The sequence below is a fragment of the Podarcis melisellensis genome (genome assembly GCF_964234715.1).
Source record: "Podarcis melisellensis genome assembly, chromosome: 10".
Taxonomy (NCBI): Eukaryota; Metazoa; Chordata; class Lepidosauria; order Squamata; family Lacertidae; genus Podarcis; species Podarcis melisellensis.
Window position 1 is genome coordinate 43,556,182 of NC_138542.1, and position 27,429 is coordinate 43,583,610.

General features: G+C 45.3%; 1 protein-coding gene across 1 annotated transcript; it reads left to right on the forward strand.

Moving 5' to 3' along the window:
- Nucleotides 1-75: 75 nt before the first annotated feature.
- On the forward strand, nucleotides 76-27,342 carry FAM234B (family with sequence similarity 234 member B). Its single transcript, XM_081928514.1, has 13 exons — nucleotides 76-229; nucleotides 6,097-6,489; nucleotides 7,932-8,030; nucleotides 11,896-12,084; nucleotides 14,099-14,229; nucleotides 15,643-15,790; nucleotides 17,493-17,634; nucleotides 18,455-18,598; nucleotides 20,226-20,310; nucleotides 21,116-21,271; nucleotides 23,110-23,212; nucleotides 24,278-24,501; nucleotides 24,980-27,342. Exons 1-13 carry the CDS (start codon nucleotides 193-195, stop codon nucleotides 24,983-24,985), a joined length of 1,857 nt encoding a protein of 618 aa, XP_081784640.1. The 5' UTR covers nucleotides 76-192; the 3' UTR covers nucleotides 24,986-27,342.
- The last annotated feature ends 87 nt before the right edge of the window (nucleotides 27,343-27,429 follow it).

Sequence of the window (27,429 nt, forward strand, 5' to 3'; positions counted from 1 at the left end):
TCTGAAATAGCAAGCCAAGAAACTATGGCCACGACATCCCACCCCCAGCCCCAGCCGCCTAGCGCTGCCTCGCGTTCTGCGCCAAAGCGCGCGCAGAAGCCCCAACCTCCGCACCTAAATTCGGGCTGGCTGCAGAACTACACTTCCCAGGAGGCAAAAGAGCCGAGCGCATGCGCGCTTCCCGTCTCCAGCATGGCTACGGTGCTGTCACGGGCGCTGAAGCTGCCAGGTAGGGGGTCTGGGCTCGCCGCGCGGGGAAGCGGCAGGGGGCGAGGCTGGCAGCCCCCGGCGCACGAACTTGCCGAGGCGCCCCCAGCTCCGCGCTTCGTCATGGGGAGAGAGCATCCGGGTCCCACCTAGGAAAGGCACCCTCGTCTCCCCCCCTCCCTCGCCGCCCTTTTGCATCCGGGTCTCAGCAGGTGCTCCTCATCTCTGGCCCTAAAGGCGCGCGGAGGGGGGCGAAAGCCGCGCGGGTTGGGAGGTCGGGGATGCGAAGCGAAAGGTGGGGAGTGGCGGGAGGGGATCGTGATGATGAAGCGCGCCTCCAGCTGCTCCTGGGGGGGAAAGGGCGAAGGGAGGGGGTCGACTTTGGGTGGAAGAAGAGGGATTACTGGTCCCAGGATGGGTGGGGGAAGATGGGGAAACTGGGTGAGTCAAATTGATGATGTTTTGCTGCCAAGGAAGAGAAATGGGAATGAGGTCGAAGCAGTCCTCTGAGCTCCCCAAGGCTACCCAGGCGGTAAACCTTCGGTTTGCATCGAAGTATCAGCCTCCACTTTTATTTTATTTTATTTAAGTTGACATTTCACCATGAATTACATGTCTGAGAGTTAGACACGACCTACGTCTGGAGGAGGAAAAGATAACAAGGACTCGAACCCAGTACTGGTTTGAGCAGTGCTGAATGGGTTGCAGCTGACCTAAGTATGAGGCTTTGGCATCCTTTTCTTAAACTTCAGGATGTTTGCCTGTAATTAAACTGCTATTTTAAGCTCTTAATAGCTGAGCCAGGCAGCTCATTGTGCCACGTACAAAGGTTAATTAATAATACTTTTTTTGCACATTGGTGTATGTTGCCCAGTGGTTCCCCCCCCCTGCTCCTGTCAGACCGATTAACCTGTTTGTCTTCTTCTGCATTTTAATTGGTGCAATGTACTGACAATGAGTTGAATCTAAGCTAAGTTCATTATATCGACAGAGCAAGTCAGTCATAACTAAAAGAGATGTCCCTTTGATTGCAGGAAAAAAATCGGTGCAATTAATTTAGTCTGGATTCAACCAAATTGCTTTAAGTTAATTGAGCTGTGAATGCAATTCCAAGTAAACAAAAACTATTTTCATAGTGTTTCACAAATGCTTTGCATCCATTATTTAAACCATCCAAATATACTGGTTTTCACAAACAACTTAGAGGCACCCCAGATTCACATTTACTATTTATATGGACATTAAATGCTTAGGTGTATATTTCCCCCCTGTGACTCTTGCCAGTGGGGTCTTGCATATTGTTGGTGCATTTTAAATTTTAAACAATAGTGGCGGTGCCATATTTATTTTTTAAAATATGAAATAACAGAAACCAGTTATCTGCTATATTGCAGACCCATTAGTGATTTTCAAATACTGTACACAGGTATTTCAAAAGCATAAATCGCAAACTAAAGTATTGGATTTTTTTTTATGTAACTAGATTGTTGTCTGATCCAGAAAAATCTTAAGCATTTGATTCCCCACCCCATGACAGTCCTATGCAGCTTTGACATTTTATACTGGTTTAAAATTTGAAAAGACTTTTTCCAGCTCTGAGACTTGTGGTCTGTAAGACAAGAAGGGAAGCTGAGCTAGAAGAGAAGACAGTGCATGTGACAAAAGTAAGAAATGTAGAAGAGAGCCCTGGGCTTATGCTGGGCTTTGGCTAATAACTCTTCTGGCTCACTTTCCTTATGTTTGCTTGGACATAATCCAACTTCCCGGCAAAGTAGTACTCTAGAGAGGAGATGTGGCACTTTTCCATTGGTTAGTAGAGGCCATAACATTATCCACATGGCCCCATCTCAGCTGCTTACCCATCTACCAGAAAGCCTTGCTAAGGTGCTCCTTTTTAATCTGATTTAAAGGACAAAGTGTTCTCCTTTGTAGCTAACGCTGTCCTTGCCTAGTAGTTAGCTATCCTCTTACTCCTACAGTGGGTGTGTCCTCCCTGTTTTTGCCCAATTGTCCATTTTACTCCTGAGTCCCGCCCCGAACTCAAACAGCTGCTCCAGAAGGATACCATGGTCAATGGTATTAAAAACCACTGAGAGTTTGAGAATTAACAAGGACACATTTGCCCATTTCTCCCCCGACAGAAGTCATCATACAGGGTGACCAAAGCAGCTTCGGTGCCATTCTCCCTCTGACCACTCATTGTTGTCCCACCACCACCAGTCCTCGGGCTCTGAGCCTTCTACCCTACCTGGTTTCCCAGCTGCTTTCTCCCACCATATGTCTGTATCCAACCAGTTCATGACACTTATGTTATAAATGCCTTATAGCAACAGGTATAGGTACACGTCTACTGAGTTCAGTGGGAATTGCTCCCAAGTAAGTGAGTATAGCTTGATTGTAGCTTGATTCATTTCATTTCATTTCATTTCATTTCTATCCTGTAGGCTTAGGGAGGCTTACAGTGCTTTAACATTTCTTTCCACTTGCCCTGTCTCACCTTCTTACAACCTACCTCCATCCACCTTTCCCATTAAAACAATGAATGCAAATCTTTAATTAAATGTGCCCCTCCCTCCCTTTTCACATATATTGAAATGGAAAAAGAAATCCACATGCCCCTCTCCTTCTGCATGCAGCCTAAATTCACTCCCTTTTAATTAAAACAAAAACAAAAAAACCCTGCAGCTGTACTAGATATACAGGAGAAGGGGGTTTAATTCCTATTCCTGCGCTTTTTGAAGGGAGAAAAAAAAAAGCTTCACAAATAAGTAAGGCAGTTGTATCTCCTCGACAGAGTATAATCGCCTTTCTTGCACACGCCTTTTCCTCATCTTATCAAGGCAAGGCAGTGCAGCTACTTGAATGAAATGAAAAGCGTTATCGGCTAAGGCAGGGTCTGCACGTGCAGCAGAATAAGATTATAGAAAGAGTTGTCGCCCAGCGCTTCATAGAATCGTAGAAATGTAGAGTCGGAAGGGAACCCAAGGGCAGCAGTGGATGAAGCCCCTGGGGCGGCGTGCCCAGAGGTGAGCCACCCATAGGGGTGGGGTGCATTGCGGCGCCTGCAAAGTCTGCCTGCCTCCTCCCACTCAGCTGCCCTACAGCTTGGGGGGGGGGAAGGCAGCGGGCGGACCATTTGGGCAGCACGGAGCCTGCGCATGCCCAAGCCACCGCATCTTTCCCAGGAGAGGCACATGGCTTGGGCACGCTGCAGGCCCCGCGGTGAGTGCCACCCGGCATTTTGTCACCCCTCCCCCAGTGGTGACACCCAGGGCAGCCTGCACCCACTGCACCCCCCTTCCTCTGCCCCTGCGCAAGGATCATCTAGTCCAACTCCCTGCAGTGCAGGAATCCTGTCCGCAGCAGTCCCTAGTTGGGCTCGAACCACCAACCTTCTGGATAACAGCCAAGCGCACTAACTCACTGTGCTACCAGCCCTACCATGAGATGCCAGGCATTGAACCTGGGACTTTCTGCATACAAGGCAGAGCCTCTCTCAGTGAACTACAAAATAGGCTGTCCACTTAAGGCATCACCAGAAAAGAGATCACAGATTTGTGTATGCGAATTTAGACATAATTGCTATAATTTAAAAATAAAATACAATGCATGTGACCTGTGTGCCTGCTCAGTCTGCTGTCTAAGTGTTAACCCTGCTGTCCTTTCTTGTGATTCTTCTATATTTAAACTGGACTTGCCTTTACTTGCCAGACTGCCCTTTGTAAAACCCTGCTTCAAACTGCATGAATGAATAATGATCATTGTTGGCGTCCATCTATCTCTGGAGACAATGGGAAAGTGTGCCTTTGCAGGTGAAGTCAAACTGTTGGAAGGTTGCACTGCAGTACCTGCTGTTGTTGCTATAGAGGCCGATACGGGAGAGACATGTTTTGATGCAGCTGGGGCAGATGTGCCGATGCAGATGTACCATGGCATTTCTTCTCTATGTATTCCTCCCAGCAGTCAATCCTTCTCTGGTCACTACTGTGGATACACAACCTGACTGTGTCTCTCAGAGCACTGTGGTCATGTGCAGGGAATTCCCACATGGCAGGGTTAGTGTTGCCAGCAGTCGTGTCATGCTCATTATGTGAAAAACTCCATGTGATCAGAAAAGTAACGCAGCAGGGAGTTGGCTGGGTTAGAACTTTAGCCTTCTGTGCTTGCCTGAAGGGAAATCTCCTGGCATAACAGTTTTGAAGGGATAAATGGTTAGTAGGGATTGGATAATTGTTTTCAAATCTGATTTTTAAAAAAGTTTTATTTTCATTTTTTACTAGGGGAGCAATCCTAATTCCACCCACACCTCCCGCCTGGGAAGGGTGACTACTGTACCCTCAATCTTGCTGGCATAACAGCCAGGGTGGAAGGAAGGGACGGGGAGATAATGGTGTAGCGATCAAGACTGAATCAGCCCCAATGCAGTCTTGAGATGGCAGTGGTGCCAGTTCAAGATCCAACAGATTCTGGGATGGCTCAGTTCTGCCCCATAAAGCCCAATTTCAGGGGAATTTGCTGGCTTTTGCCAGCACGGAGGCTGCCTTTTCTGTGGGCAGAAGAGGGAGCTCTGTGCCAGCAGAATCACCCAGCAAGGCTGGGATGTATGGAACATATCTTCCCCATCTACCTCCTCCCTCCAGTTTGGCCAAAATGATGGATTGCTCTGTAATCTGCAAAGTAATATGAGGTATTCACTGGTAGTCAGTGGAGTGCTCTGGCTCTGGACTGCTGATATGAACCAAATCTTCTGTTTTTGGAGAGCATCATAAATCCAGACTCCGTACTTTGCTTGGAACAGGACTGCTATGCCTTCTGCCAGAGAAGCGGCTGGTGACATTAACAGGATGCAGTTAGAATGACAGTTTTCAGTCTGTAAATAGTTATTAGTGGTATGGATTAGAGTATCTCTTCACTCTTAGTGAACATGCAAATAAGAAAAGATATGAGTGAATGCTCAGTCAGCACTAGTCTGTAGAATAATTTCCAAATACGAGTTGAGATGGATGCTTGCCAAGTCTGCTTGGAGTTTGTACATGAAATGGGTGGGTTCCATCTTGTGCTTTGGTTCAGGCAGGATGTCACTGCACGATTTCTGTTCTCACCCTGAAGCAAAGTTCTTAACCTGAGGTACTATTTCTGGGTTAGCGGAGTCTGTAACCTGAAGCGTATGTAACCTGAAGCGTATGTAACCTGAAGTACCACTGTACTGCTCAAGACCCAAATGCCTCTCTCAGCATGAACCTACCCAGACCCCAAGATTGTTGTCTGATGCCCGTCTCCAGTTGCCCATCCCCGATAAGTCCAGAGGGTGGTGATAAAGGAGAGGTATTTTTTTTTTATTTTGGCCCCCACCTCTGGAATGGACTTCCCAGTGATTTCCACCCTGCACCACTATTTTTTTTGGGGGGGGGACCAGGTTTAAAAAAACCCCTTCTCCCAGGCATTTGATGGTATGAGATATGCTGGTTCTGCCCCTTGATTGCAGATTTGTACCGTTGATGGTGCTTTGTACTGTTACATTGTTCTATGTTTGTTGGTTTTAAAAATGTGTACATTTTTAAACAATTGTGTGATTTTCCCAGAAACCATGAAGTTTTAGGTGACAAACAAATAAAGTAAAATAAATTCTCTCCCCATGACTGAGAGCCAGTGCGATTATAGAGATTAGAGTGTTGAACTACTAGGACCTGGCAATCTAGGGTTCAAATTCGTACACAACCATGATGCTGAAAAGGTGATCTTGGGCCATTCACTATCCTAAACTTAGCTACCTTCTTGGGGTTTTTGTAGGGGGGAAATGGGAAAGGGAAAGAACCACGTGTGCTACCTAGAGCTGCTGGGAGAAAAGGTGAGCAATGAATATGTATAGCAACATCTCTCTCTCCTCAGGCAAGAAGAGCCCAGACCTTGGGGAGTACGACCCTCTTACTCAAGCGGACAGCGATGAGAGCGAAGATGACTTGGTGCTCAACATACAGAAGAATGGTGGCGTCAAGAATGGGAAGAGCCCCCTGGGGGAAGTGCAGGATGTGGACTCGGATGCAGAGGTTGGGATGACGAAGCAGCACCTGTCAGAGGGTCTGGCTGAAGAGTATCCCAGTGAGGCCGCCAGTGGTCTGGAGCAGAAGACCGCCAACTCCATGATGCCATACGTGCGCACAGCTGTCTTCTTGCTCACTGTGGTCGTCTCCATGATCCTCGTGCTGGTGTGTGCTTTCCTCATTCCTTGCCCTCCGAGGGACTTGCACAATACCTGGATTCGCAACTTGGGCCAGGAGGCGGGTAAGTTGCTTCTGGAACACTTCCCTGGCTTGTGGAATGCGTGTCCTAGTGGGATCTGATGGGGAGAGAGGAGAACTGCAAGCGTATTGCAGCCCACTCTCCGTATGTAGAAAGCTCATGCCTAATGAAGGAAATAGCAATCAAAGACCGGTAGAAGGTGGAACGAGGATAAGATTCTGAAAATGCAAGATTCAAACATTAATTAGAAATGCACAATGCCAATTTACTTAAACATATTTAATTTAGATGCTAGACACAATTTGTAAAGTTTTGGGCTGGGTTTCAAAGGCTCTATTTAGTTGAACATCATCATGGGTTAATGGTTAGATAAGAGAACAACAACACCACGTGCTTATCTTTTAAAAGTGGTTGAACCTCGCAGGAAAGAATTGATTAAATTTGAGGAATCCCATCTGATGAGTTAAATTGCTGATTTAAGATTCTTTAAGTCAATCCACCCTCCTAGGAGATTAAACAATTATCCAGCTTTATTTTCACCACAAAAAAGTAAAATAAATCCATGCTGATTTCACTTGTCCCACTGCCTATCCCTGCAGCTGGTGATACTACTTTCAAATGTTATTGTTTGTTTGTTTTTGGAATGTAGAGAGTTTTTTTCTCTTTGAATCACCTTGTTTCCCCTTTAGAATAATATCAGCACTGTCAAAAGTAATTCTGTACATACTACCTTTTTGTTCTGAAATAAGCAGTTGTATAGAGCTGTGATGTTCTAAAATGAAGAACAAGTATTTGAAGTAGAAGATATCTTGCAGCAATATCAGAGATGGAAACAACCTTTGAAGCATCATTGCTCCTGTGTCTGGTCACTGTTTGGCCCCTTTCAGAATTTTGAACCCAAACCCAGCTCTGACATATTGTTTTCCTCTAGTGTCCTTTCCTTTTCATGTAGAAATATATATTTGGGGCAGGGGGGGGGGTGGAAATTTAAATACTACATTGCAAAAATCCTTGCTGAATTTACTCTGGATGTCTGCCTTGCATCTCTAAATTTGCGGGAACATTTGACTGACTGAAGATATTCTTTGTCATTGAGGGCAGCAAGGACACCTTGTTTTCAAACTAGGGGCCAAAGAGTATTAGAGCTCTCTCTGGAATGCAGCTGTGGCAGGGGCCAACTCAAGTCACTTATTCAGGAAGTATTTCTGAATGGGCATACCCTTCGAAATCAATAACAATAACCGCAAGTTGTTAATGATGGAGGTTTCTTTAGGTCGGGGTGGAGAACTTGTGACCTTCTAGTTATTGTTGGACTCCAACACCCATCAGCCCTTGTCAGCATGGGGAATCGTCAGGGCTGATGGGAGCTGTAGTCCAGCAACATGTGGGCAGGAGCACAGCTTCCTCATCCCTGTTCTTGGTCATACTTTGTCTAGATGGGAAGCAATTTCTAGAAGAGTAACTTCTTTCACATTATCCTTTAGGCGGAGTGCTGTTTCCTCCAGAACTTTTTGACGTAAATGGTGATGGTCTTCCTGACATCCTGCTCTCCTTCACGGCTCTGAAAAATGCCAGTGTGTTGGGTAAGCATTCCAGATGCCCCTAGATAACCCCAAATTCAATCGCACAAGGTTTCTCTGTGTTTAACATTTATATCAGGGGCCAGCAAACTTTTTCAGCAAGGGGCTGGTCCACTGTCCCTCAGACCTTGTGGGGGGTCTGACTATATTTTTGAAAAAAAAAATAATGAACGAATTCCTGTGCCCTACAAATAACCAAGAGATGCATTTTAAATAAAAGCACACATTCTACTCATGTAAAAACACGCTGATTCCTGGATTGTCGGTGGGCCAGATTTAGAAGGCGATTGGGCCAGATCCGGCCCCCGGGCCTTAGTTTGCCTACCCATGATTTATACTATCATGCCATACAATTCAGTTCTTCTCTTGACTCCTGCTGTTTAGAAATTGAGATATCCCTGTGTGAGTTTAATAGATATGATTGCTCCATATGTGATAAACTTCTTTTGAATTTTTAAAAAAATCTTCCTTTAATGCCTTTCCATCAGTTGCTTTAAAAAGAGAAAGAAATCCACATACATTTTCCACTCATTTATGGAACTCAGCCTGCAAGGGCACTGTCAAGCAGAGATTTTGTTGGAGAGTTATCACCTTTTTACAAGCTGTCCAAATGTTCTGTGCTTTACCAAAGAAATACACAAGCATATAAGATAAGGCTCCATCCCTGATCCATTCTTAGTATGACCTGAACAGTTTATGTGAGGGTTCTGCTTGAGCACATGAGTTATCTTATCCCAGACTCATCACTGTAGGGCAGCCTTCCCCAACTTGGCACCTTCCAGATGTTTTGGACTACAACTCCCATCAATCCCAGGCAGCACGGCCATTTTGAACAACAATCTCCATCGGTCCTGGTACTGCCTAGTTGAGCACTAGAAGTTGAGCAGATAATGTTATCGGTTCCATGCTGTGGAACACTTTTCCAGCAGAGATTCAGCAGGCACCCTTGCTTTTGACTTTCAGGTGTCTCTTGAAGACTGTTTAATGCCAACAGGCCTATGCAGTTCTTCAGAGTGCCCATTGAGTAGCCTGCCATTTAAATGGTTGCTTGGTCCTGCTTTTAAATATTTTTAATGTTGCTGTACACCACCCAGATGAAATTTGCAGGAGGGCAGCATATAAATCCTTTCATAAGTGAATACATATTTATGTCTTGTGTTCTTGTGCCCTGCTGGCAGGTTTCCCACAGGCATCCTGTTGGCCACTGTGAGAACAGGATCCAGACCTGATCCAGCAGACGCTTCTTACGTTCTAAAACAAATATAAATTAAACTGATCAACCGGATGGAAGCTGTGGAGTTGCCTTCCCCAACTTAGTGCCATCTCCCATGTTTGGGACTAAAACTCTCATCAGCCCCAGCCAGCACACTGGGAGTAACAGCTGATGGGAGTTGTAGTCTACAGGGCACCAGGTTGAAGAAGACTACCCTAGACACTGTGAGTCTTTAGGAAACACAGCCATTAAGTGGATTGGCAGGGCTGTAACCAGGACTTTAGTACACAGCAGAGAGTGTGCAAGGTAGATAGTTGTGCCTCCTTTTAAGATCTGGATGGCTAATGTGTTGCCTTCCATTGATGCTGGACTACAACTCCCATTATCCCTAATCATTGGCTCCTCTGGCTGGGGATGGTGGGACCTGGAGTTCATCATGCTCCAGAGAGTCACAGGTCAACCACCACCTCTGTAGAACTTCACATACTCTGTTCAGAAGAAGAAGAAAACCCAACCCCTGCCAGAGACTTTAAGCTGTATTTTATTTATGCAATTATTCAATATAATGAATATTTAAACATTCATAAACTGTACTTATTCATCTAAGGAAAACCGAGACAAGCAGCAGAGGGGAAAGAGCTGGAACAAATTTCATTTCGATTGATGTGGGGAAGAGGGTTTGAGGCGGGCCCTTTCCCTTGGGCCCCCGCTGCCTGCCTGAGGATGAATAAGCTTGTTTTCTTAATTATCCTATAATTGACACAGTAGTTACAAGCTGCGAAGAGAACGGCACCCAAACTTGCAACTAGTTGCACACAAGAAAACCTGGAAGTGCTCAGTCAGTTCTGGCCAGCACACATTTCCTTGGAGCCTTTCTTGTACTGCAGCCCTTTGTTCCTGGGTGGTGCAATCCTGCACATGTTTGCTGAGCGGAAAGTCCCACAGAGAACTCAGGATGGGCCCTTATGCATTGCCTTCCCCAAAAAAGAAATGCATGATAAAATAATGGCGACTAAGACTTGCATGACATTTCCATAAACTAATATTATATGCCTAGATGCCAATTTGAAAGGAATTGCTGTGATTTCAGTAGAAATGCAGTACATCACATCAGAGTGGGGAATCATAGATTCATAGAATTGTAGGGTTGGAAGGGACCCTGAGGATTCTCTAGACTTACCCCCTGCAGTAGCAGGAATATGCAGCTGTTCCATACAGGGATCGAACCTTCAAGCTTGGCATTATCAGCACCATGCTCTAACCAACTGAGCTATCCAGGAAGACTCTGACCAGGTCATCTGTATGCTTGCTCAATCTGTGGTCCAGTGGCTAACTGTTGACAGGCAAGTTGATTGATTGAGTTTACTTATATGATGCTTTTCTACCATGATCTGTACCCACAGCAGCTCTGAGCAAACATTCAAAACATCAAAATACAAAGGATTGAAGATAGAAATACAGTGGTACCTCTAGTTACTCGTTCTGGAGGTCCATTCTTAACCTGAAACTGTTTTTAACCTGAAGCACCACTTTAGCTAATGGGGCCTCCTGCTGCCGCCGCGCTGCCAGAGCACGATTTTTGTTCTCATCCTGAAGCAAAGTGGATTTTGCTTCCTTAACAGATTCTTAAAACCAACAGGATTAAAAAATGGAACCACTGCTTCAGAAATAAAACCTGCAATTTAAAAATGTTAAAGGTAAAGGTAAAGGTACCCCTGCCCATATGGGCCAGTCTTGACAGACTCTGGGGTTGTGCACCCATCTCACTCAAGAGGCCAGGGGCCAGCGCTGTCCGGAGACACTTCCAGGTCACGTGGCCAGCGTGACAAAGCTGCATCTGGCGAGCCAGAGCCGCACACGGAAACGGCGTTTACCTTCCTGCTGGTAAGCGGTCCCTATTTATCTACTTGCACCTGGAGGTGCTTTCGAACTGCTAGGTTGGCAGGCGCTGGGACCGAGCAGCGGGAACGCACCCCGCCACAGGGATTCGAACCGCCGACCTTTCGATCGGCAAGTCCTAGGCGCTGAGGCTTTAACCCACAGCGCCACCTGTGTCCCCCTTAAAAATGTTAGGGAGCCATAAACCATCTGATATGTGGACACGCCCACCATAATTAAAATAAAAATCTATCACAGACATATAATGTAAAATGTCACTCATATGACTCTGCAAATCACCATGTATGTTGGTGGTGCTATGAAATGAATATTAATGATTAAGATAGCCAAGATTGGCTCCTCTTTCATCTTATTTGTCTTTATCTTTAAACTGAACTCTGACCTTTCAAAGAGAGGACACATGGCCACCTTGCATGATCTAGTAATTGTGTTTAATATTGCAGCCTTAGGCTGACCAAGTTTGCACACATATTTGAGAGTTAGTAGCTCAGTTCAACTTACTTCTGAGCAGACAGGTATAGGACTGCATCGTAAGTATCATAGGGACGCCCAGCTGAACTGATCAATAATGTGATGGGGATTTGAGATTATTCAATAGCTGTATCTGAAACTTCTGATTGTTCAATAGCTTTATCAGAAACTGAGATTATTCAGTAGCTTTATCAGAAAGGTGGGAGCCAAGGTAAATAGCAGGTCCCCTCCACATCACAAAGAGATCTAACTGCCTTTTTTGTATCCCTTCTCCCCCCCCCCCAGGTGTCTCCAAGCCATGGGTGACTGTGATGGCCCTATCAGGAATGAACGGAAGCACCTTGTGGTCCAGACACGTTAAAGAGGAGATTCGGAGTGTGCAGTGCAAGGGTGTAAACCCTGTGTCCCCGTCAGAGCCTGTCTGTCTCATTACTGGGACTTCTAAATTCCTCAGCCTTCTGAGAGCCTCTTCAGGTGAGTCCAACGAGTGTGAGTGCATAATTAACGGAGAAATAGCTTGGTCACCAGAGCTAACAAAGCCATAACAAAGAACTACATTTGTTGGTCAACAAGACCTTCAGATCTTAACATTCACTTAGGCTGTAATGGGAGCATGTCCCATTGAATTTAATGGCACTTTGGGGCCCCTTTACCTTACTTCTGAGTAGACATACCTAAGTTTGCACTTCTAATATAACATGGCAAGTGACTGATGTTATTTAAATACTAAGAATCATTATGAGGAATAATCGGCAGCTGCTGAACTTTCTCACACTGCAACCCCTTAAACCAGGGATGAGGGACCTGTGCCAGATGTTGTTGGACCACAACTCCCAGCGTTCCTCAGCACCAGCCACGCTGGCTGGGGCTAATAGGGTTGAGGTCCAACAACACCTGGCAGGTCACAGGTTTTCCATCCCTGATCAAACTATGAACATGCTTAAGGTTGCAATATATTTAATAGGTGAACTGGCCAGATCAACTTGTAAAGTGAGTGGAATTCAGGTTAGTAGTGCAGTTGATTAAAAGTATGAAGAGAAGCATTTACAGAATAAAAGCTAGGGTGGCCAGATGCAAAAAAGGAGAGAGCTCTTGCACCTTTGACGGTTGTGTAGAAGAGGGAATTTTAGAAGCTATTAAAAATAAAGATGCCCTGTCCTCATTTGCATCTGGCCATGCAATGGCAAGCATCGTCTTAAAGGCAGTTTCCCCTTCTTTCTCATCAACCTTGGAATCGACGACTTCTCTAAGATGATGCCTACTTGCTTTATCTGCAAGCAGAGAAAGTATATGCATGTGTCACATAACTATTGTTTTTATGCAAATTCATTCTGTAGATTAATTGACTAAAACCCATACAGTTAATTGCTTAGAATGGCTCTAATGAGGTTGCAGCCCTCAGAAAGTACATTATCTGAACGTTGCAGGATCCTTGTTCCGTAAAGCAAAGCAAACATGGCGGGGAAGATCACATTGTGCTTGACTGAACTCAGAGGCAGGATATCTGTGATGGGCCTCTCCAAGAAACTCATGCCAGTGAAATACTCCTGATGGGAGATGCTTCCATTTCAAACTCACCAGTTTGAAATGGAAGCATCTCCTGTCACAAATCTCTCTCGCCTTGTCTTGCCATGCAGTAACCTTGTCCGGTCTGGACCGAGAGACAGAAACTTCAACATGTTTTCTTTTCACTAAATAAGGAACACTGGCAGCCTGTGTCTCCATCTAGTCCCTCTGCTGTCTATCCCACCCTTCCCCTGCCTGGTACCTTCCAAATGTTTTGGGCGGCAACTCCCACCATCCCACTAACCATGATGGTTATGCTTAAGTCACCATGGTAGGAGGCAGTGATGCTTGTGAATATCAGTTGCTGGAAACTGCAGGAGCAGAGGGTGCTCTTGTGCTGTGCTCCTCCTTGCCCATTTCCCACAGAAAACTGGTTGGCCACTGTAAGAACAGAATGCTGAGCTACATGGGCCACTGGCCTGATCCTGCAGGTTCTTCTTAATGTGGCTAGGTAGGACTAATGGGGGGAGTTGTTGTTACATCCTGTATTTGATTGTCACTTTTCTCGCAAAGGTAACACAAAGCAACTTGCATTAAAACCCAATAAAAACAACAATAAAAACCTAAAAGCAACAATTCAAATAAAATACTAAAAAATATGGCTAAACAAAAAGGCAGGACTACAAGTCCCACTCCAGCAAATGAGGACACAATAGCCTTTAAAATAAGGCAAGAACAACATATAATTGTTTGCTTTTCTGGTATGTTGCAGACACGTATTAATTAAAAAATCAAGCCGTTTACAGCACTTTGCTTCTATTTGGTGTCTAGCTGCAGCCTGAGCCTGATAAGCAGCTTTGGGCTGCAGTTCTTGACACCCAGTGACATTTGTGACATGGCGGTGACTTTGGAAGGATCTCTTCCAGCTTCTCCTTACCTCTGGCTTCTACTAACATTGAAGTCTTCATTTGTCTGCCTGCAGGAGAACCCATCTGGACCCTTGACTCATCCCACCTGCCCAGTGGGACCTTGGCTGCTCCAGCTGTAACTGTACCAGATGTGGATGGAGACAGGGTCAGTGATCTAGTTGTTCTGGCCATCGGAGAAACACAGGTATGAGACATAATCCCATATATGCAGTGGTAAAGTAGGGAACCTGATCTGGCTCTCCAAGCAATATTTTCCGCACAACCCTGCCAGGATGCCAGTTGCCCCCTCCCTGGTCATCAGGTCACTCACTTGATTTGGGGCAGTGGGCACTGTCTGTCTGCAAGGGAGTGCGGTTGTGGATGAGAGTGTTGGATGGCCACAACTACTTTGGGTATGTGCTCCTGGAGAGTAGACCAACAGTAAACATGGCACTTGGGCCAAAAATAGTTAGCCACCCCAGAAAAAATAATATTCCATAAATGTGCTTCTTTCCCTGGAGCAAGAAAGCAGACTAAATGAAATGCATTGTTAAGAAGTGGGAGCTGCAACAAAATGTTGCAGTGTGGAGGGTTCCTGTTCACTGCTGTAGTTAAACAGCTGTGCTCTCCTCCGGATACTCCATTCCATTCCTCCTTCCACCTAGTTTTCTGTCCCCTACATGCCATGGCCTCTGAGCACATTCAGTCCTCATTAGCCTGTTTCTGTGTCCTGCCCCCACTCCACTTAGAGGTCCCCCCCTGTATTTTTTAAACTTCTGCAAATCATGTTGTGTGTGCTAATCATGGGGCTCCCCCAAGCCTCTGTTGTGTGTGCTGCATATCAGAAATATGGGGAATGATACCTATCATGGAATTGTAGAGTTGTTAGGAACCACGAAGGTCAACTAGCCCAACCAGGAATTGTTTGCCCAGCGTGGGACTCGAACTCAGGGCACTGAGATTAAGAGTCTTATGCTGTACCAACTGAGCTATGACAAAGAGTTATAACTGTTGGTTTGATTGAACTTTGATTGCATTTGCATACCGCCTTTCTGCCACGGCACCCAATGCAGTTTGCAGTGTTAAAATACTAAAACAAATAAGTGATATAAATGTAAAGTTGGCCCTCTGGATGGGGTGGGGGAAGGGACAGTCCAACTGGAGCAGGCCCCAATGTTGTCTTGCCTGACTGCCTTGCTCTTTCTTCCCTCCTCTCTCTCTCTCTCTCTCTCTCTCTCTCTGTGTGTGTGTGTGTGTGTGTGTTGGGAGAAGGGGCAGTCTGACTCTCCTGTATACACACTTCTCATACCCATACAAGGCCTCTGCACCCATTGCCTGAGATGTGCTCATCCTACTTTGCCTCTTATCTTTTGCCTCCCCACCACCCGCCAGCAGTTCGGCTAATGAAAGCCTCTTCAGATCTTGACAGCTTTAACAAAAATTTGATGCAGGCCCCTGGCTTCACTTATGCATGGAAAACGTTGAATGCAGCACCACGTGACTGGTGCAGTTTTATGCACAGGGAATGGATGATAGATTGCATTGTGAGGAAAAGAAGCTCTGTATGCATGCAAATCCACCCTGACCATCCTATGTCCACTTTCTGTCTCCCATGTAGCCCGACTTGTGCTTCATCCTGATATCTGGTAAAACCGGAATCCCTGTGGGAGGGCCTGTAAAGTACAGCATCAATGGAAATGGAAAACTGATTGGCCCTCAGGCCCACATCACCAGCCATGGAGCAATCTACATCCTGTTTGGCTTTGGTAAGGTGCCCTACTTTGTAGTTGATAAATGCCCTGGAATTGGAAGAACTGCAATTTAAGGCCCTCCGGAAACCAGTAATCAAACACATGTGGAAGGCAATGAGCGCATGAAATGACGCTCCATAACATTTGTTGCATTTTACATCTGTCTCATGGCCTGTTTTTTGTGTGCAGGGCACACACATTTTCTGAGAGCTCAAAAGACAATATTTTATACCTGGGAAAACATTCTTCTTCAAATTGCCCATTCTGTGCTATTGTGCATAGAATATGGTTGCATTGTGAGCATGTTCATACTAATTGGATGTTTTTGTGTGTGATGTAATTCATGACATTCATCTCTGCAGCACTTTATGGCCTTGTTTAGTTTAGACTTTATTTATTTTTCTGTTTCTTTGAAGGCAATACAAATTAACTACATCAATTCGGCAGTATTATTTATTTTATATTCTCTTAAATGTTGGACAGTAGTAAGGCAGCTCTTTTTCTCCTTTAACAACAATGTGCTCCCTTTCTGTCAACCTCTTGTTTTGTTTCCTTTTTCATTTTGATGCCTCTCTGTTATTGGACTGCATGCATAGAAAGTTTTTGTTTTGTTTATTTTTAAAGAGGGAGGGGAATGCAACACGGACATCCCTTCGTAAAAAATCATATCCTGCCCCCCGGAACATGTGAATACTATATTGTAATGAGAGTGTGGGAATAATCTGAGCTATCTCCCAAGGATCCCCAACTCTACCACTGCCACCAGTACCATGCCTGTTTAAAAAGAGGCAGCTAGAATGGGGCAAACCAGTTCCATGAGTGTTGCTGGGCAGGTTTGGTTTCTGTAGGGAAGATTGGTCTGAATGGCAGTCCATTGTATAGCTAAGGAGAGGAGCAGATATTCCTTCTGGGAGGGGACATGTCAGCTCTGTCTGCGTGAACTGAGACTGAGGTTTGGAAGGACAGACTGAGAGAGGCATAGAGAGTGAGAGAGATTCAAGGGGGCAGAGTTACTTTCTTCAGGAATCATGTGGTGCTAGTGGACCCCCTAGAAATCTAATGGGGCAGCAGTATCTTTTGGAGTGGCTTAAGCTGTGGATATTTTCTTACACATTGTGTGTGAATTGGCTTTCATTCACACTTTTGCTCACTTCCTTGGAACCTTGTCACGAGGGGTGGTTAACCAAGTATTTTAAATAAATACTCAACCTATATTTGCAAACAAGTGCAGCCATTCCAAAATGCCACTAAGCCTCCAGTGATCTCATTCCAAAGGAAATAGACCTGGAGCACCTGCTCCACCCCTGGAGCTCTCACCATTTGGAGGATTGGGGACATGTATCAATATTACTACAAGGGGCATTGTGCAGAAACCAGAATGAGGTTGGCTGATGCTTTGACTGTGGGTGTAGAAAAGGTGCGTGCATTCTGCTGAGCTGATGTTCAGGTTTTTCCCTTCCCTTTGTGCCTTGAAGACCTGATGCAAAAGAGCTCTGTGTCTGCCAGGGAGACAACACTGAATCCACTGAAAAAAGGTCATCAGGATTCTCATCCGGTGGCTAGAATATGGCTCAGGCACACTTTGATGAAACATGCGGAAAGGCCCTCATAGGAGTGTCCCTGCAGCAACCCTTGTACCTTCGCCGTTTCTGAATTCGCTTCCTACCTTTGTTGAGATGCATCAGAATTTTAGTCTTTGCTCCTTCCTGTCACCTAGGTAATGTCCAGGCAGTCGCCTTGCGTGATATCTTTGCTCAAGCCAAAAACCGAGACAGCTTCCCACCAGTTCTGCAGCGTGAGGAGCCAGAGTGGGAGAAGCGTCGGTCCATCAATTTGTCAGAACTTATTGACATCTACAGGTGAGCTATGATCTCCTTTCCACCATGTAGCACATAGGATTCCTGAATCTCAACTCAATAGCCTGTGAATTACTTTGCATATAGAGATTGTAGGCTCTTCCGTTGGGTATACACAGCTGCCAGGAGTGTTTTTCACAGATAGATTAATGCCTTGCCTTAAGACAAGGGTTGAAGTTGATAACCTTTGGTATCTCTACACCTTTTTTTAGAGAACTGTAATTGTTCAAAGTTAAGGAATATTTGGCTGTCTCTGTAGTTCAGCACAGAATGTCTTGACAGCAGAATTCTGTTTGCTGTTCCTTTGGTGTGTTGGTGACACACACACACACACACACACACACACACACACACAAATATGCACATAAAAATGGATTCCTGAATGCCAAGATCCAAACTTGGGGCAAGTACTCTTTGGTGAGAGAATCCCAGCAGAGTCACAAAATATTCAGCAAAGTATGTAAATATAGGCTGTTAGACTTTTTTTAAGATATGCCCTTCTAAGTGTGTTCCAGAATTTCCCTCTTTCCCTAGCATAGGAAAAGACTACACATTTGGTAAGTTAAAAATGGTTTACTTACAAACTCTCCAAAGGTCAGGCTCATGTGCTTTTCTGTATGATTATCTTATTCTTTTAACACTGTTTCTTTGTTACGTTGCTTGAAATCGGATGAATTACAAAGGTGTGTTTTGTAAGCTGCCTTGAGTTCGTTTGGTGAAAATAGGCAAGGTGGAAGTTTATAAAACAAAATGACTAAATAAATGATAGAATGCAGTAATATGGATGCCCAGTCACTTCACATTTGCTCTCTTCCTCCCCCAGTGGAGGTGTTGAGTTTCTGCAGGCAGTAAAGTCTCCAGATGGTAACTGCAGTGACCTCCTTGTGACTACGGAGCATGGTTTGACCTTGCTGCGGGGACAAGACTTGGAGCCACGCTGGGATCTGAAGCAGCAGCACATTGACAGGTTACTGAGATTTGCTTTTGTTTTTGCTTGGAAGGGCTCTATCCGCAGCTTCTGCATTCTCGTATATACTCCGCCTATACTCCAAAAGTCTGATGAAGGAGGACATCCTATTTGCCACCCTGTCTCTTTCTCCAGATTGGTGATCCACAGCAGTGGAACACCCTTCCCCTGGCTATTTGCAAATGTCCACAACAGAGCATCTCAGAGCAGCTTAAAACTCATTAAGTTGGACAAGTGTTTGATCCCAATGTTTTTACGTTTGCATTTATGGTTGAAACCTGCTTTGAATGGACACTCTGAATTCCATATAAGTAATAAAAAGTAAAGAATGACACAGACACTGTGAAGACAATCCATTCTGGCTCTCCGCTTACTTAAACTACCTAGCCAATCTTCTTAATAGCAGAACCAAGATTAGGGGAGTTCCTCCTTTGGGAAGCCCAGTTGACTGCAGTGAGAGGTAGGTGGGGAATTGCCCCAAATCGGGATTGTTACATGAGTGGTGCAAGACTCCTCTGCCTGATTCAGGCTATTCTCCCACTGCAACTCTGTTGAACACAGCCCAGAATTTTCGGGAGGTCCTTCCTCAGAAGTCTGTTTGGGTGTTGCAGGAGGAGGGGGACAAAGCTGCTTTTATTTCACACAATGTTGACTGCAACCCAGTTGGATCACTGTGGGCCATGAAGTCTAGACAGGACAGCAAGAGTCACAGTGCTAGCAGCATTTGAAGAGGTTTTCGTTTTAGCTTTCGCACAGCTTGGGACATTTCAGTGCACACAAAAGGTTCTGTTCTGCCTGGTATTTGGGTGAGTGTTCACATGTTCACTACTTGATGATGTGCTCATGTGAAACTGCTGCCACAGACCAGAGGCCACAGGTGATAGCTCTCATGCCACCTCAAGCACGATTGTTTTCAACGGAGGCTGCTCTCATGTTTATGAATTAGCCAAATAAGCAGTTTGCTGCAGCCAGTGTAGTGCAGATATGAAGAGCACCAGACTACAATCTAGGAGTCCCAGGTTCAAATCCCCACTCAACCATGAAACTCATTGGGTGACGTACTGCACAGCCTAACCTACCTCATAGCGTTGTTGTGAGGATAAGATGGTGAGGAATGGTAAAATAAAAATGCAATTAATATTACAATCAGTGGTAAGCTTCTGCGGACCTCACATGACTAGGAGAAATTTATATTGGTTTTCACAGGCCTATTGGCACATTTTTAAAGGTCTGGAGGATGTCAGGCTAGTTAATGAAATGTGTGCATGCAAAGAATGAGGGTAATAAAACTGCATGCTTTCAGGGTGATGAACCAATTACATCAGCTCAGAGTTTTCTCTCATTGTGTATGGTTGGTGAGTAATTGGTTTTGGAGGCCTGCGCTCCATTGTCTGCCTTTTTCCTTCTCTTCTTCCTCTGCTGTATCAACAAATGGTCTTTTGCCCATGCCAGAATAGCACACTTGATGGATGAGCAACCTGATCTCTTCTGGCAAACCTGGGTGTGCAGGAATGCAGATGAGTTCCGGTGAAAGAAAGTGTTGCCTCTGAGGGTGTGGATGGGCTCGTTTTGGATGCTTTATTTGGCGCTCTCTGATTTTGACAGTTGCTCTCTCCATTTTTTGCAGCCAGCCTTCCCCAGGCTACTTCAGTGATGATCAAACCTTGGACTTCCTCCTTCAGGCTCAGATGGCAAACAACATCACGAAACAGGTACGTTCACTAGCTCTCTAGAGAACAGCACAGTTCTGTGCATCTTTACATAGAAGAAATCCCAACTCTGTCTAGTGGTGATTACCACCTGGTACATTCATATAGGATAGCAACCTAAGGACGACACGTCACAGTTTTGCTGTTGGTAACAGTATCAGGAGGTAATATCTGCAAGTAGTTAACAAGTAATGGGCAGGGGGAATTCACTGTTATGGAAGCTGAGGGCCAAACTAGACTATGCATCTTTGCATTTATTGGGTACGTTTTTCTAAGTGCAAATAGCAGCCCCTGAAGATCAGGGATTGAAAATCACTGCACTTGAAGCTGCTCCCAATGCAAATAACAACTTCACAGAAGGGATTTTTACCTGAAACACAGTAGATGTCTTATCTGATCCCAATAATCATCAGCCCCTGCCCCCACAAGTCCACACCACTGGTAGCTATTTGCATTAAAAAAAAGAAATCTATGCACATTCAACACAAATACACATTTAAAATTACATCCATTCTGAGCCTGAGTTCATAGATTGAAGTGGACCATTTTGGATTGCAGGTTAGAGGGACCACCTTTTTTGAATGCAGAAAGATTATATATTAAAATCGCTGCCGGATGCTCCTCATAAGCACAATGTGAGAGGGGTGGAAAGCTCTGTGATTTGGGCCTCCAGCAACAGCTAATCTGCTAATAGTGCCTCTGAATATGGAGGCTCAATTTTTAATCCTTGTGATTCCAGATTTTATTTTTCTTTTCTCCTTTCCCTGTCTCTTTCCATCTGTTGGACTCTTGGGTCCTTCCTTTTCAGTTGCTAGTGGTGGATGGTAAATCAGGAGAAAGGATCTGGAGCTCTGAGCTACCATGTCACATGAAGAAAACAGACGCCCTCTCGGTGATGACTTTGGACAAAAAATCTGTCTTTCTCTTCTGGGCTAATGAGAAGCAGTCTCTCTTAAAAAGCTTGGTAAGTGAGAGTCCAGCTCCCCGGATTAGAGGAGGCATTGTGTAGGGGTTTCATTTCCGACAAGCAAAGGGGGATGTGGCTTTAGACCATTGGCCCTGGAAGCCAGGTATGTTTGTGGACAGGCTGTGGTTACACAGCCAATGAGGAAAGGCATTCTGCAGGTGCTCCTTGGCATTTTCCCTTTCCTTTTTGACTTCACATATTTCCAGGACTCAGCCCTCGTCTGAAAATAGGTTTTTGGGTGGCGCTTGACACAGGTTCAGCCTTGTGCAGTACGTGTGTGTGTTTTGATTCTCTTCAATTATCCTGGTGCTCAGATCTGTCATCGGGGAGAGGGCTGCTATTGAACTTACATGCCTGGTTGATTTTTCAAATTCCTGTTACCTCTGTAAGATCCACAAAATTAGAACATTGTCAAACAGGACCTGTTTGTCAGGTCCCACACAGTCTTACCGGGGAAAGCTTTGGTACAGTGTGTTTATGCAAGAGAAGCACACATCACGAAGCAAATGAAAAAATGCTTCTGGGAGTGTTTACAAAGGCTTAGGTGAGACCTCCTTGTTAGCCAGAGCAAGCTACATTGTGCCTAGAATCTGCTACCCCCCTAGCTGCACAAACGCTTGGTCCATGCTTTCTGCAAAATCTGCATTTGTGCTTGCTTTTCATCCAGCAGCATCCATGTGGCTCTCCGATTGGATTTCTGCATTGTAGCCAAGCCTCCTGCTGTCATGTAAAAGCATTGCTTCTTTGGGTGTAAAGGTCATAGAGAGACTCCACTCTCCTTTAAGATGGCTCTGCACTGCATTTTAAGAGTATGCAAGAGTCTGTGCATAGCAGAAAGATGAGATCTTAGCCTGTGGAGAGAATCACTTACGGTGGTGCCTTCACTTACATTCTCTGATCTCCGGGATGTCTCTTCTTAACACTGGCTGAGTTTTACCTCCCAGTGGTAGCACCAGATAGCTGCAATGAGCATGGAAGACAAGACTTAACAAGAGACGTGTGAGATAACTCTATGACAGGTATGTCCCACAGGTAGAGCGTGATCTACTGGTGGATCACTGGACGTCTGTGGTATATCACTGGTAGATCACTGTCTCCCCCCCAAAGAAGCTCAACAAGTTTGGTCCCCCTTTTTTTGCCCTGCACCCTCCAAAAATGGGGCTTTTCTCATCTCTAAAAAGAGCTCAGCAACTTGGACCTGAACCCCCCCCCCCAAAGGGGGTAGATCACTCCCAGTCTTTAATTCTGTGAGTAGATCGCAGACTCTTGGGAGTCGGCCACCCCTGCTCTATGAGATAAAGCAGAAACCTTTCCTGGCACCAGTTTTCATTTAGTTCCCACCTTGAGAATCCACTGAGTTCTACTGGGTGAGATCAATATTGCCATCCATGTTAACTTCCATGAACCAGTGCTAACCAGCAGGTAAACTGGTATTCCTGAAAACATAGGTAGGTATAAGCCTACACCAGACATGGTCTCAGACAAATTACTGCCTCCCAGCTTCAGCTCTCTTTTAAGAGCTTTGTATCTAAATCACAAACAGCTAATTATTATGGTTTCCCCCAAAGAAACCTGGAAATTGTAGCGACTGAAAACAGTAACCTTATACTTCTCACAGGCATTGTAAGGCTAAGGGAGAAGATGAACACGCTTCGTTGCAACTTCCTAAGTGGTAGTGAACATGTCGTGGGCTGGTTTTAACTGAAAGTTAAGAGGAGTATGATTGCAATGATGACAAATGCAGTGGTTGAGAGGCCCCCGCGATAGAAAGCAAACAAACCCCAGAAATTTGCGGAGGAAATGGATGATTCATGACTTTGTCGTTGTTGTTGTAGGAGCCCAGCCCAAGAGTTCACCATCTTTATCTCCTTCATCCCAGTTTCCCTACAGTCCTCTTGGACCTGAGCAACACAACAGGCACAGTGACTGCTTCATCCAGTAAGTATGCACAGGTGTAGGGAAAAATAAACACACACGCAGCTGCAAGTAGATCAGGCATACCCAACTTGTGGCCCTCCAGATGTTTTGGCCTACAACTCCCATGATTCCTAGCTAACAGGACCAGGGGTCAGGGATGATGGGAATTGTAGTCCTAAACATCTGGAGGGCCAAAGGTTGGGGGTGCCTGAAGTAGATGCTTAATGCCTTCCCAATTTATGGTGGGTAATGGTGGTTCTGCTTTCTTCCTTTCTAACTTGCTCATGGGACTTAAGTTTAAAATTGTTCCATGTATGCCTAATACTTGGCTGATAGCCCAATAGTAATAATAGTAATAATAATAAAAAATAATAATAATCATAATAATTTATTTCTACCTCCCCCTGGGTGGCTCCAGCCACTCTGAGAAAAGTGGGTTGTGTGATTTCCCCCTGTCATCTAAAGCAGGGTGAGAAAGCTCAGGCACTAGGGCTGAATGCAGCCCTCCAGACCTCTCGGTCTGACCCTTGCAACTCTCCCTAGAGCCACGCCCCTTTCCCAAGCCACACCTTCTCTCTCTTGGCCACACCCCCCACCAGCCCTGTGCCACACTCTCAGGGAGTGCTTTTGCCTGGATGGCATATGTCCTCTTGCTTGCCTAGGTGGAGGATGGTGGGGAGCGTGTGTGTAAACCTCTGGTTTTTGTGTGGCAGAAAACAGCCTGTTGTATAAAGATAAAAGTATTGCTCCCCTTTTGCCCCTGGTCCACCTGCCACTGACACGCGGCTGATTTTCTAATTTTTATATTGCACTTGTAACTTGCCACTTGTAACCGTGTTTGCTAGAGCCAGAAATGCTGGTTGCGGCTGCAACCTTCATATCAGGTTCTGCAGAGACATTTGTAGTCATTGCAGAGCTCCACACCGCAGAGCACTGTGATTGGATTTTTTCCTATAAGTAGAAGCCAAGCCCCTGCACAGTTAGAAATAGCCAGTGGAAGTTAGCCTGGTCATCTGATCTGAATGCAGTTAATTGCTTAATTTGTGAGCAGAGCCCCGTGTTTCCTTTTCCCTTTGCATCTGCCAGTTGGAATCAATGATCTTCAAAAAGACGCATTTTATATCACCGTGACCACAAGCCCCACCTCTGAGCACCAGCCAGGGTTTCTGTCGGTCAGTAAACTCCGCCTGAGGTGGGCCCTGATGACGCAGAGCCGAGAGGTACCCTTGAAGGAGAGTGACCCCAAAATCAACCGCGGGGAATTGAGACGGTTTCTCTCCAGGATCAAATTTACTGATTTTGCTCACAAGGTGAGATGATTTGAAGAGGTCTTTGGTAAAGATGTGTACATGAGAGGGAGGGGAATCGAAAGGGCTGCCCTTTTGCAAAGAAAGTGAATAGTGATGTCTGATGGACCTGCTGCTTCTTTCTGAAATGAAATGATTCCCACAACTGATTCTTTTCCCCCTGGTTGCACAAATCAAGGCTACATATGAGGCTAATGCTACTGACTGATGCCAAACCCCGATGTAGGGAGATGCTGGGCACACACTCCCCTTGCAAGCCCCCCCCCCATGCAGATTCTGAGTCAGTAAGTCTTTGTGGGCTCCCTCTAGCCTGACTCAGCTTGGTGCAAAGTGAGAGGAGATCCTGTCCTCCCTCCCCCTGACACACTGTTGCTGTTCTCATTGATTTGACTGTGCCTCACTTAAAGCCTAAGGCCCTGCAGAAACCTGCAGCCAGCCTCGCTGTGCCTGACTGACACCCATTTTCTTCCTCTCTCCCCAGTTCTAGCCATTTGCTTCCTCAGGCTTTCTGAGCAACGTGACAAAACCGTGGGCCTCGATATCAGCAGGCCAAGGTGGTTAGCCAGACTTCGTGATGCATTCAGTGCGTTAAGGAAGGAGCCTGAAAGACTATCTGCTGCTCACCCTTGTGAATGGCCACCTAGGGCTGGGAGGCTGGACTGGCGGTCACCCTCTGGCATCCTGACTTGATGGAATGCTGCTTGACCTGTTCGTTGCTGCTCCCTGCCTACATCTTTCCTTCCGGGTAGATTGAACATACAAATTTATGCAGAGACACTAGAGTGTGTGTTTGTGTATATATATGTGTGTGTGTGTGCATTTATATATTGTATTTTTAATTTATGAAGTGTTTCAGGAAGCTCCTACTTTATCTTAAATGCATAGCAACGTACTCTGCATAGTGTGGCCTTGGCTCATAATTTTCATCCTTTGGGTTCTTTCGGTTCTTCCTTCTCTTTTGTTTTAGGACTGGGCAAAGATGACCCATGGCTCTCAAAGATGGAGTTCAGCTCCCCTCAGCTCCAGCCAGAGTGGTCAGGGATGTTGGGAGCTGTAGTCCAACAAGATCTGGAGGGTGTTGGGTTATGGTCATTGCTGTGTCCTGTTCAGTTCTTCCTCTCTCCACCCCACATCTCCCGAACCTGAGAGGAATTGAGCCCTTTAGTGCTGAACGATTGCATACACTCCTACCTTCGGTCAGAGCCAGGCTGGGTTTGGTGCTGTTTAACTAAAAGTCTGTCTCCCATTCTCAAATCTCTCCTTTTCTGAACCGTGCTAGGATCACCTGTTTGAGGGTCTACCATAGTTTCGTATAACCAAAAGATAACAAAGCTTCCATTGCAGAGCTCGTGTAGATTGTCTGTAGTGGCACACAAGCAATGCCTGAAACATTCCATGGGCTTGCAATGTCCCATACTTACTGCAACCCTACTAAGTATTGTCTCTTTTCAAGAAGGGTTCCAACATCTGCACAAAGATGCACGATTAGCATTGAGCTCTGCCTCTGGCAAAAACAGGCCAGCAGGTGTTGTGACCACGTCACTAGGAATACCCAGTTATGATGTTTATGTTTAGAAGCTATTGTTGGCTAGAGTATACATAGAGCATCCTATGGGAGCATCTCTTACCTAGCAGAGGGATGTATGTTATTCACATTCCCCACCCTATGGAACAGGAGTTTGTTTAGATAGGCTTATCTTTACTTTGTCAACTGGATTGTGTCCAAAACTGAATTTTCTCCTGAATATGTTTAATCTGCCCAGTATTCTGATTGCAGGAGAACCTCAGGCTGTGTTGTTATAGGCAGCTCTGTGATTCATCGTTCTATGTGGGAAAACCAACTATGTTCCTGGAGCGATGCACAAAAACTCTGAAACAGCTTCTTCATTAACACTCCCTTCCCTGTGTTAAAGTTATCTAAGATATTCCTCTTTTCTAGCTAGGAATAAAAGCCTGCTCAGCTGTTCAGATTTCCTCTCTTTTTGCCTGTTGGCAAAAATGGTTTGTTTTACATGGCACAAGATTCCTTCACTCTTTCAGCCATGTCCCATAATTCAGTTACTTTCTTTAGCCATGAAATTAATTAGATCAGGAGCAGTCTGCAATCTGATGTACTCGACTATTGCTCTGCTGACAGCTTTTGCACTGGAAGATGCAGCTGCAAATAGGAGCAAGTCAGAGTGAGCAAGTTTTCACATCCTTGTTGTAAAGTTTCTCTTCCCTCCACTATATTTTCCCAATGATTAAACCGCTGATGCTGGATCGGGACTAGCGCTGTGGTAGCAGTGAGGGAGAAGCAACTCTTGTTGGCTCCACACAAATTACAACCTGTACATAGCCATATTGCATCTCTTGTAAATGTCTCTTCTTCATTAGCTTTCATCATGCTACCAATCCTTGAGGCAGGGCCTCATTCCACCTTTCCCCTTTTAATCCCTGAGCTTTTGAAGAGTTTGTATAAGTAGAATAGGAGTCTGAGTCTATACTTTTCTAAATACTAGCACAACGCATAGCACTTGTCTTCCCCCTGCCGTCTCCTAGGCGTGGCCCTTGCTTAGAAATAAAGGCATACAAATTGATTCTAGAGTTTCCTCAGTAGGTAGAACTCCCATGCTCCTCAGCCCTAGCTGGCAAATGTTGCAACATCACTACTTGAAATAGTACATGCCCTCCATTGCGTCCTTTAATGCATCCACTTGGTTTGTATTGCTTGGTGACACTGGGCCCTCCATAATGTGAATTTTCCCCCCTCCACATCTTGTGTGCACTTTAAATAACGATCTTGTCTGTATATTATTTGAACTGTGAACCATGACGGGATAAATAAAGATCATGTACAGCACATTTCTGGTGTGTGACTTGCTTTTCCTAGCTTCTTTGAGTGAATTGAAGGAGACTCTGAGAAGAGAGTGAATTTCATAGAAATTGTAG

Excerpts from the sequence above, each read along its gene's own strand:
- FAM234B (XM_081928514.1), top strand. The coding sequence starts at position 193 with ATGGCTACGGTGCTGTCACGGGCGCTGAAGCTGCCAG. Across the intron at positions 230-6,096 it reads ACGGGCGCTGAAGCTGCCAG|GCAAGAAGAGCCCAGACCTT; the intron begins GTAGGGGGTCTG and ends CTCTCTCCTCAG. Across the intron at positions 15,791-17,492 it reads CTACATCCTGTTTGGCTTTG|GTAATGTCCAGGCAGTCGCC; the intron begins GTAAGGTGCCCT and ends CCTGTCACCTAG.